Source organism: Lytechinus pictus, chromosome 16 (genome assembly GCF_037042905.1).
Source record: "Lytechinus pictus isolate F3 Inbred chromosome 16, Lp3.0, whole genome shotgun sequence".
Taxonomy (NCBI): domain Eukaryota; kingdom Metazoa; phylum Echinodermata; class Echinoidea; order Temnopleuroida; family Toxopneustidae; genus Lytechinus; species Lytechinus pictus.
In genome coordinates this window covers 13,607,915-13,618,804 of record NC_087260.1, presented here as the reverse complement: position 1 = coordinate 13,618,804, position 10,890 = coordinate 13,607,915, and the positions used below count along the sequence as shown (strand labels likewise).

The 10,890-nt window shown below is 36.8% G+C and overlaps 2 protein-coding genes across 4 annotated transcripts in view; one reads left to right on the top strand and one right to left on the bottom strand.

The window, feature by feature from the left end:
* Positions 1 to 324: 324 nt before the first annotated feature.
* On the top strand, positions 325 to 985 carry LOC135157106 (ctenidin-1-like). The gene is made up of 2 exons (XM_064111618.1): positions 325 to 639; positions 767 to 985. Exons 1-2 carry the CDS (start codon positions 325 to 327, stop codon positions 983 to 985), a joined length of 534 nt encoding a protein of 177 aa, XP_063967688.1.
* Positions 986 to 3,968: 2,983 nt separating this feature from the next.
* Positions 3,969 to 10,890, bottom strand: part of LOC129278484 (peripheral plasma membrane protein CASK-like) — a 98,274-nt gene continuing 91,352 nt past the window's right edge. For all 3 annotated transcript variants that reach the window (XM_064111653.1, XM_064111654.1, XM_064111655.1), the window contains exon 19: positions 3,969 to 10,051. In XM_064111653.1, coding sequence (XP_063967723.1) covers positions 9,875 to 10,051 — 177 coding nt within the window. In that variant the 3' untranslated portion in view covers positions 3,969 to 9,874. The remainder of the gene's footprint in view (positions 10,052 to 10,890) is intronic.

The window sequence follows — 10,890 nt, the reverse complement described above, 5'->3', positions numbered from 1 at the left end:
AACCATCGACATCCTTTGCATACCAATAATAAGGCCTGTGAATTCCGGTAAGAAACAGCCTACTACTATTACAAGTGTTTAAATAGGAATATAGGAGATCAAAATGTTAAAGATTATCATTATTATTATTAATATGATCATCATTATCATCATTATCATTATTATTACGATCATTATTGTTATTATTGTATCAAGTAATTTCCAAAACAAAACATCCATTTGAGATATAAATCAATAAAATATTGCTTTGTTGGTTGTACCTAAACTACTTATCCAAAGACACTTGCTCATTAATTGATGGTGGTAGTAGTGGTGGTGATGGTAATGGTGTTAGTGGTAGTGGTGGTGGTAGTCGTGGTGATTGTTGTTGTTGGTATTGTTAGTCGTGGTGGTGGTAGTGATGGTAGTAGTGGTGGTGGTAGTGGTGGTGATGGAAGTGGTGGTGGTGGTAGTGGTGGTGGTAATGGTGGTGATAGTGGTGGTGGTAGTGGTGTTGATTGTAGTGGTGGTGATGGTATTGGTGGCGGTGGTAGTGGCGGTGGTGGTAGTGGTGATGGTAGTGATGGTGGTGGTGGTAATGGTGGTGATGGTAGTGGTGGTGGTGGTGGTGATTTTGGTGGTGGAGGTAGTGGTGGTGGTGTTAGTTGTTTGTGGTGGTGATGATGATCTTGTTGATTATTGTGATGAAGATGATATGATGAAGATTATGATTTTAATGATGATGGTGATGATGATGATCATCATGATTATGATGATGATAATGTAGATAGACTGTGGTGATGACAATGATGATGATGAAGATGGTGATGGTGGTGATGATGACGAACATGATAATGAGGACGGCTATGATGATGGAAGTGGTGATGACTATGTTGGCAAGATGCCCCTTCTTCTGCCGAATATCCTTGTACACGATGACGACGTTGATTGCAATGGAGGGGGTGATGCTGATGAGGTCGATCACCCGACCATATTCATATGTTGAGAGGGTGTCCGAAATATTCATTTTCATTAATAAAGCTAGCTGCTGTAAACTTGAATGCATGTAGTAGGCCCTTATGTGTAGATCTCAAGATCAAAGAAGTTTGTATATAATCTCTCGCCATCCTTTCACCTTTATCCCTCTTTTTATCCATCTCCTTAAAACCTCTACGCAATTGCGTTGATCCGTATTTTATTTTCCTCTATAATTGCTCTAACTTCTTACCATCTTCCCTTCCCTCTCTTTTCTACTCCCCCCCCCCCCCATCACCATCTCTCTATCTCCTCTAACCCCCCCCCCCCCGGGGGAGCGTTGTGGCCCAGTGGATTAGTCTCCGGACTTTGAAACAGAGGGTCGTGGGTTCAAATCCCAGCCATGGCGTAGTTTCCTTCAGCAAGAAATTTATCCACATTGTGCTGCACTCAACCCAGGTGAGGTGAATGGGTACCTGGCAGGAATGTATTCCTTGAAATGCACTGAGCGCTGGAAGGCTGCTTGAGCTACTGCCGGGAAAATAATATCCAAGTCCTTTGGAAGCGCATAGAGAGGTCTGATTTTAATTTTCATTTCATCAAAAATAAATACCAGTTGTGGTAACAATCTCAAAATGAGCCCGAGCAGAATCAAATGAAATGTTCACCCAAGTGTTTGTATGCATAAATTAAAAAAAAGGTGTGCCAAGTGGCTCTGGAAAAAAATGTGTAAGGCTGAAAAATTAGCAAAATAAGCACAGAATTCCATAAAATGTCAGGTATTTTTTCTAAACAATATTTATACAGTGTCCCACATATGCCTTTTATGGGTTTAATAGTGATCATCAGAATTATTGGTTTTCATTTAAGATTCCATGATTTTGCAATGATAAGTTTATTTCAAGGTACCAGAACTAGATCTATGATAATATTGTGGAATTTAACCTCGATTTTAAAGACTTTCTCATGAAACAAGTGGAACGCCTCTGGCAGTCTCGCCTGCATTACGCGATTTAATATAGCAGCAGTGCAAACTTTGAAAACTACTATAAAATAATCATTCACAGAAACACCATTCATATAATGACATAATACCACATTCATTGACCATAGATGACATTTGAACGGTTAACTACACCCATGTCCACATTTCATTCACTCTATCCATAAACTTTCAAAGTTATGATGGCAATTCAACAATTACCCCAACATGGCCTAAGTTTATTGACCTTAACTGACCTTTGACCTTGGTTTTGTGACCTGAAACTCACAGGGGATGTTTAGTGATACTTGATTATTCTTATATCCCAAGTTTTATGAAATAGATCCATAAACTTCATAGTTAGGATGGTAATTCAACAAATACCCCCAACACGGCCAAAGTTCATTGACCTTAAATGACCTTTGACCATGGTCATGTGACCTGAAACTCGTACAGGATGTTCAGTGATACTCGATTACTCTTATGTCTAAGTTTTATGAACTAGATCCATAAACCTTCAGAGTTAGGATGGTAATTTAACAAAGACCCCCAACACGGCCAAAGTTCATTGACCATAAATGACCATTGACCATGGTCATGTGACCTGAAACTCGCACAGGATATTCAGTGGTACTTGATTAACCTAATGTCCAAGTTTCATGAACTAGATCCATAAATTTTCAAAGTTATGATAGTAATTCAACAAATACCCCCAACTTGACCAAAGTTCATTGACCCTAAATGACCTTTGACCTTGAAAATGTGACCTGAAACTCGAGCAGGATGTTCACTAATACTTGATTTACCTCATGCCCAAGTTTCATGAACTAGGTCCATATAATTTTAAGTTATGTCATTTCAAAAATGTAACCTTCTGTTAAGATTTTGAAAATAATTCTCCCAACATGGTCTAAGTTCATTGACCCTAAATGACCTTTGACCTTAGTCATGTGACCTGAAACTCAGGAAGAATGTTCAGTAATACTTGATTAACCTTATGTCCAAGTTTCATGAACTAGGTCCATATACTTTCTAAGTTATGATGTCATTTCAAAAACTTAACCTTAGGTTAAGATTTGATGTTGACGCCGCCGTCGCCGTCGGAAAAGCGGCGCCTATAGTCTCGCTCTGTTTGCTGCAACTTTCTTTTACCTTTTAATCAATATATTTTACAATAGATGCATTAATTTTTGTTGTATTTTCATCTCCTTGCGAATGGGAATCAATTGATAATAATCACAGAGCCCACATGCCCATTAGATATCAAATTAATACACATTTATCAAAGTATTGTGAATACTCTTATGTAATATATCATACACACTATTTTTTTCCTTCAAATTCATACTCATTTTGAATGCAATCATGCTTCATGTAATTTCTCACAACTGCATGTTTTCTTTAATATTTAAGATTAATAAAAAAAAACATAGCATTTGTTATGCACCATCAATCTGGTAGTTTATTCCGAGGTGCATATTTACATGCATCGAGATAGGTAAAGGTCATGAATCACCTCTCATAAAGTTCAGGCTCCACTCTGCGGTGTTCTGTGATCCTTCCTCGTGCTAGGAAATGTTCATCTCTAATTCGTCTAATGCCAATTCATCCAATTGCCAACTCATCTACTATCATTTGGTCTACCATTGGTTCGTCTACTCACCACATCGTCTACTTTCCTTCAGTCTAATGCCTTTCCGTCTAATAACAAGTTGGTCCAATAGCCATTTAGTCCATGTACCATTTGGTCTAATTAAACTGAAGTGTTAATCGTGCAAAATGAATGAAAAGAAAATGGATATTAGACCAACTGGTTATAAGACGAAATGGTAATAGACAAAATGGTGATTAGACAAAGTGATGATTGGACCAAGTGGTTATTGGACCAAATGGTGGTTAGACAAAATGTCGATGGATGGAATGGCATTAGACTAAATGAAGGTAGACCATGTGAGTGGACGAGTTGGCAGTGGACGAATTGGCAATTTACCCTAAGAAATACAGCTTCAATAAAGACAAGAAACTACATCACTTTCAGTCACTCACATGTTATTTAATACATAATTATGAAGCAAACATGCCAAAACGGCCATGTTGTAGTATCTTTTATTATTTTTTTTCAGATATAATATGAATAACATTTACAATAACATTATGTCATAGGAAAGTTAAATGCATTTTTATTTTCATGTACAATTTTCTATTATTTCACTCCTCAACTCATCGCCCCCTACCCATAAAGTGTAGTGCACAATGTCGTTCTCTCTAAAACCAAGAACATTCCATACATACATGTAATACTCGGACATTGAAAAAAAATGTGCTGAGCCAATAGGGAAAATAATCTAAACAAATGTTAGTGCAATTTGAGGCATGATTGGTCCCACTTGGTCTCTAGCTACTTGGTCTAATTTCCACATAGTCAAACACCAAATGGTCTACAATGATCTGGTCTAAACTTCATTTAGGCCTAAGAACCAGGAGTCCTCATATTTTGTTTGGCAAGGATTATTTATCCTAATATCCTAATTTTAAGTTTGGCAAATATAGCATGGTAATTGGACCAAACAGTAGTAAGACCAAGTGATAATTAGCCAAAGCGGTCATTAGACCAAATGAAACATGGACCAAAAGAGTAATCCTGAATGGAGTTCACCCATTTAGAAATTAGAACAAGTGGTTTTTTTGACCAAGCAAGCACAGACAGATTACACAATTTTACAATATTTAAAGATAAATACATCAAAAATATAAAGCACAAAATAGCCCATTTAAAAGAATTTTCTTATCTTTCTTTGTGTAAATTCCGAATTAAGACATCACATTTATTCATAACTGAATAAAATTAGTGTAAATTATTACAGTCATAAGTCTTTACTAAATGCTGAAAATATGAGCTTTAAAATGAACAGATTCATGTACTTAGTCTCAGAGAAATAGCAGGTCTTGAATAATATAAAATTCACCAAACTTTGTAAATTGATATAAACATTTTCCCCAAATTTCAAAAATACATTCTCAGATGGCGAGAAACTGGTGGGTCCCCAGGGGAGCATTTTCACGAAACAAAAAGTCAGTGATAATTTAATGACTACTTTGCTCTGAGCCAATCAGATGCAAGGATTTCAGTAGCTTATAACAAATAGTTAGTGAAAATCAATGACTTTTTGTTCCATGAAATGCTCCCCAGATTTCAAATCGAATTGGGCGTGGGGGGGGGGGCGGTAATGATCAACAGATGGGCTTTATATTAACAATTGAATGTAATCTTTTTTACACAGGTTTGCAGAAAGTAATGCATATTTTGAATTATCAATGATTTCTTTTCTGCTACCGGCACTGTAAAATGGTATTAGCAAGAGGTGTGAAGAATTACAAGACCTGGACCCCATTTCATAAAAAGTTGGTATGATATGATTATGAAGTCTTGCTGGAATGTCAACTATCATGGCAGCAGTGAAAATTCTTTTTGATTGGCTCTTCCAATGAAAGGTGATATTCCAGCAAGAGTTGCAATCACTTCATAGCAACTTTTTATGAAATGGGGCCATGGTTTACCAGCTTTCAACATTCAATATTGGTTTTAAAACAACTACGTTATTCAAAAGTGAAAAAAGGCAAACCTGAAACCCTTCTTCATTTTCATACCATGAAATCAACTATGGCTTTCAATGTATTTGTTTTAGATGTTATCATCACTCACAATACATCATCAATGGCAATCAGTATCACGTTATTCAATTCCAATGTTATCCTTCGCGATTTTCAATGTCCGAAAGGGGGAGGCATATCATAATTTAAAATTGTAATTTACAAGAGTAATTTACAATACTAAATTGCAACATGCAAATGCTATTAACAAATGATATTTACAGATTGCATTATTAGTTTAAACATGAAATACGATCCCACGGAGTTACAACAAGAAGTTGAAATGCTGACTTATATATATTCTTCAAGAACTTTGGAAACCATCATTCCCGAATTCCATGAAAACTTTCTTATTCTGTTCATTTTTCATCGAATTCCAAATGAAAAGTATGTGAAACCTTTTCTTATTGCATTGTGCAACAGACCATCTAGTGGTTTGAAAGACTGGATTTTGATTTCAAGTCCTATTTCATTCAAAACGGTTTGACAGGTGAGAGGAAGGGGGCGGGGAGAACAATGTGTGCAATTACGACAGTACGGTTAACACAAACATGATAAGAAATTATGATTGAAATCCTAACAACAACGTCTTTCATACAACAAAATATCAATTCAAATTATTGAAGGAGGAACAATATTTGGTAAGTGGAACGAAAAAAAAAAAGTAAAACAAATAGAAAACACAGGAGGGAAATGTCATAGCAACGGCAATTTATTTTTTGCACAAGATTGTGGTCCAGGTCGAATCAGCAAATGACTTTCCCGTTTTGTAGTTTAAGGATGGTAAGGGTGGATTGCCGAAAGTATGACTGACATATGGGGTGAAGGGCATCGCAAGGTCAAATGTCTACAAGCAAACAGAATCAATGGCAAGGGTTTGGTCCTATGGTAATACATATTCTTGCCTAAAAAACTGCTTAGATTCCCCCTCCTAAAGTTTTTCACTTAGCATATAAAATATGAAAGATAAACTCATCAAAGAGAAAGAAAGAGGGGGGGGGGGAGAAAGAGGGAGGGAGAGGCAAAGAAAATCTAACAGAGGGAGAAAGACTGAGATAGAGAGGGGGTCTATTTGAAATGAAAGACTCTCTAATCAAAGTACTACAATTCATTCCAAACAAAAAAAGGAAAAGATGATTGATAAAAATGACAGATGAAGAAGGGGAAAAGGACAATTAAGAAGTATGAAGAAGTGGTGGTAGTAGTTTGTATTTATCTACCATGATGTACTAATCAACGACCACATTGGGCGATACATCCCAATAAAATTGAACCTATCGATCTCTGGTTTCCTCACAAACTCGTAGAATACTGTGCTTTGGATCAAAAGATCACCAAACAAAATAAAGCTAAGGTAATATTATATAAGTTATCTATAAATACTACTAAAGATGAATCACTTCAGTGCATGTGCGACATTGGCTCACAATCCATGATTTGAGGGAGGCTTGAAGAGTTTCAAAAATCTCAATGAATTAGATTACACCTTGAAATCTATAGGGGGGAATGCAAAAACTAAATTAGTTACGCATTCAATTATATAGCTGCAAATTAATTTTACAGATTATTTGGAAGTCTGCGCCGTATCCTACGCCCTCCATCGTTACACTTTGCCTTTACAGCTATAAAGCATATTTCCTCATAAGTCCATATATACAAATTTCTTCTCATACAAATTCATTGGCTTAGATACAAAGAAACATAAAGACAAAAACAGAAGATGGTATATTCATTTTCATACAAGATTCACAAAATAATTATATCATAATGCTGAAAAAAATATCTGCAACACTTTAAATAGATATACAAAGTGTCTGTTGGTAAAAGAAGGAAATATGAAGATGAGAAAGATACATGTAAATGTAGCATTGAAAAATTAAGTCTCAGAAATGTCTTCTCCGCACTTCACTTCATTCTCATTGAGTTGTGAATCGAAATATACGTAAGTTAGTCAGCGAGAATTCATGGAGGGCAGCAGTAGTGTTGCAAAGATGGGCATTTTGGACTGCAAAATTGTTTGGAGTACATTTTAACTGTAACATATTGTGTGTGCAAGCAGTGTAACATGGCATACTTCTTTCTCCATTCAAGTCCAATAAAAACAAGAGTCATTTGATATAGAGCCTTTTCCTTTTGGTTACAAGGCGCTGCATGCACACTACTCCATGCCTGATCCACTAAAACAATAACTGAACAGCTCAGAGTGATCAGGGGACTGTAACACAGATCTTAGCAATCAATCGTAAAAGAATATCTTTACGATGGATTGCATTAACTACAATGTACAATCGATCGTAAAGATCAAACGTACGATCAATTGCTAACCTTTGTGTTATAGGACCAAGTTTAATCCATGCAATTCATTGTTAAGGAGTTAAAAATCTGGAGTAATCATATGAAAGGCATGTGAACCTTAGGAAATTTGCGATTTTAATTTCGTCAGTTGCAAAGGCAGTTGAAAATGACAAATGCTCACTCAAAAGAACTAAGGGGATGCTCATAATTTTTTTAGAAAAATACAAGTGGCAATACTTGAAATTTTGGAACATACTTTTCCCAGAAACCTCTTTGTGTGACGCTAATTCCTACATTTCAATTTAAAAATAAATGCCAATTTTCATGATCAATCTCAGAAAAAAAGATATCCTGATGTGAAGCTACCAACATGTGAGGTATTCCACTTAACTATCATTTTTTTCCTTGTAGCCTCTACCACAAAGTAGATTTATTCCCAACAAGAAAAATGTTAAGAAACTTATACAAATGGCCGTATGTTTATTTTCAAAGCAGTTTGATTTTCAATATCAAAAGCATGTCTGCATTGCTTCAAATGTCTGCATGTTGCTATTGTATTGCATGTGCGATAATCAAGATAAAACACCATGCAGTGTTAACAGTCTGACTGTTCACCATAAGTGACAGCTTTCACTTATTATAGCAACCGCATCAATTTCCTCTTCATACTAACAAAGGTAGCAAACTCCATACATATATCAATGATTTTCTCACAAAACGTGTGATCAAAGACATACATGTAACATGTCGCTTTTATTGGAGATAAAACACATGACATATTGGTAATATGATGAAAATATCATTTAAGTTTCAAAAGATTCATTTAATTGATCATACAATCCAAAGATATTATCAATTCTTTAGGCTTCTTGAATTTTCTTCTTTTAATCATGTACACATGATTACAGAGTAGGTTCCAAAAAATATCAAATGGCTTTCCGGCCTCCAAGAGTGCACTATGCAAAATGGTTGAATGAAGCGCTGTGATGGCAGTTCTGACTCTCTCCTTGAAATGAGAGGGTTACGTAAAGGCGTCAATCCATACATACCCACAGTCCACCCAGGTGTTCAATGGGTATCCCCAAGGATGCGAAAGCCTATGTAGAATGCTTTCCAAATGAGTTAAGAAACTCATGTTGGAATGCTTCCCCAGGGAGTGGAGAAAGGGCATACTTTGCATCCGGGCAAATCTTGATCCGATGTCCAGGGTTATAATATACCTGTACATATCTGTAAAGCTCTCAGAGGCATCGCTCCCTTATTATAAACTTTACATACATGTAATATCAGATTATTGTAGTCATTATCATAATCATGGGACATGCAATCAGGGATCCATCATGACAGCAGAGACCGAATTCCAAACTCTCAACGCTCGATGCATTCTTAAAACATTATTCCAGCAATAAACACGCTGGGACTGGCAATCTCCAATGCTGAGTATAGGGTATTCAATCATCTTTACACGGTTCACTGGTCATTAACAACTTGAAAGCAATGACAGAATGAACAGTGCTAATATTAAAATGAATCATATATGTATAACAGATATGAATCCAACATGGCTATTGCAGTCTCATTCTTGATTTCCGTGAAAGCTGAACAAACTTGATTTGAAGTCCTGCACAGTCGACTGCCCTTCCATACATGGTCTCTACTCATTGCAAAAGGCTGCCAACTTTAGGATATACATTAACCCACTGCTGTCTGGAACTGTGTGATCCATGCTCATAATCCATAATTAGACGATTCAGTAATCATAAAGGTTAACCCATTGCCTACTGGAACCGGATGATTATCCCTTGTCACAGTCAACGATAATTAGAGAATTCAGAAGTCAGAGTTCAGACCAGTGGCTCTTGAACGGTGAATGCGAAGTAAGAATACCGGTGATACAAACACCATAGAAATGTGTGGAAATTGAAAACAATCCGAGCGGGTCGACGCCCACCCCGTCGAAAAAACAGGAAATGGATAGATTGACCTTTGACCTTAGTAGACCCAGCTGACCGGAACCCACTGTGGCGTGGTGCATATCTCCTCCATGGCGTTCTCCAGCGTGCGTATCGTGTCGTCGATGTCGTTGTTGACGATGGTCAGGTCGAAGAAGTGACCGTAGGCTTGGCGGAGGAGCTCGGATTCCTTGGCAAGTCTTTCCAGGCTACTATCCTGTAATAGCAAAGAGAATAAAATCGAAAATTAATAATAATAACGGTATATTTACCCAGGGTAGCCACTTCAGTTCCGAAAACTGTTCTCCCAGCGGGCCCTGTTATTATTATTATTACCCCGGCTAAGCTAGGCTACCTATTCAGGTGCACACAGCTTTTTGAGGAATTACTTCCTGCCGGTACCCATTTACCTCACCTGGGTCGAGTGCAGCACACTGTGGATGAATTCCTTGCTGAAGGAAATTACGCCATGGCTGGGATTTGAACCCACGACCCTGTTTCAAAGTCCGTAGACTAATCCACTGGGCCATGACGCTCCACATCGAAATTAGAATAAGATGATGAGAATGTGAAAATATCATAAATAATGAAGTCTGTTGCATTTAGTATTGGTCATACCGATAAAAAAAAATCACTCAGGAAGAAAAAAAAATCTGTGCGCACTTCCAAGATATCTGTGACCGAAAACTCATCATCAGATACTTAAGAGTCAAATCAATGTTCACCAATATTAATTGATATAAGCTGAAAAGAAGATATACAGAATAGAACATTTAAACAGTATGACGTTTCTTCATTCAATCGAGCATGTTATCATAAGTAAATCACCTGCCTAATAAGACCCAAACTAGCTGTGGTGCCAAACAAGGAGAATGCCTTTCTACTGGACACTCCAATCATGCCACCCCAGTATAGGTAATCGCATACTACCCTTTTTTTTTTTAAAGGTCAACTGCCATCAGGCCACAAACAAATTGCAAAAATATATTTCAAAAAGAAAATCATCAATATTGTTTATACTATAGTTCTTAGAATTCCATTCTCAACCAAGTATAA

What these genes read in the sequence shown, in the direction of transcription:
- LOC135157106 (XM_064111618.1), top strand. Translation starts at nt 325, where the DNA reads ATGGTGTTAGTGGTAGTGGTGGTGGTAGTCGTGGTGATTGTTGTTGTT. An exon ending in GTGGAGGTAGTGGTGGTGGT is followed by an intron (nt 640 to 766) that starts GTTAGTTGTTTG and finishes ATGATAATGTAG; the next exon opens with ATAGACTGTGGTGATGACAA.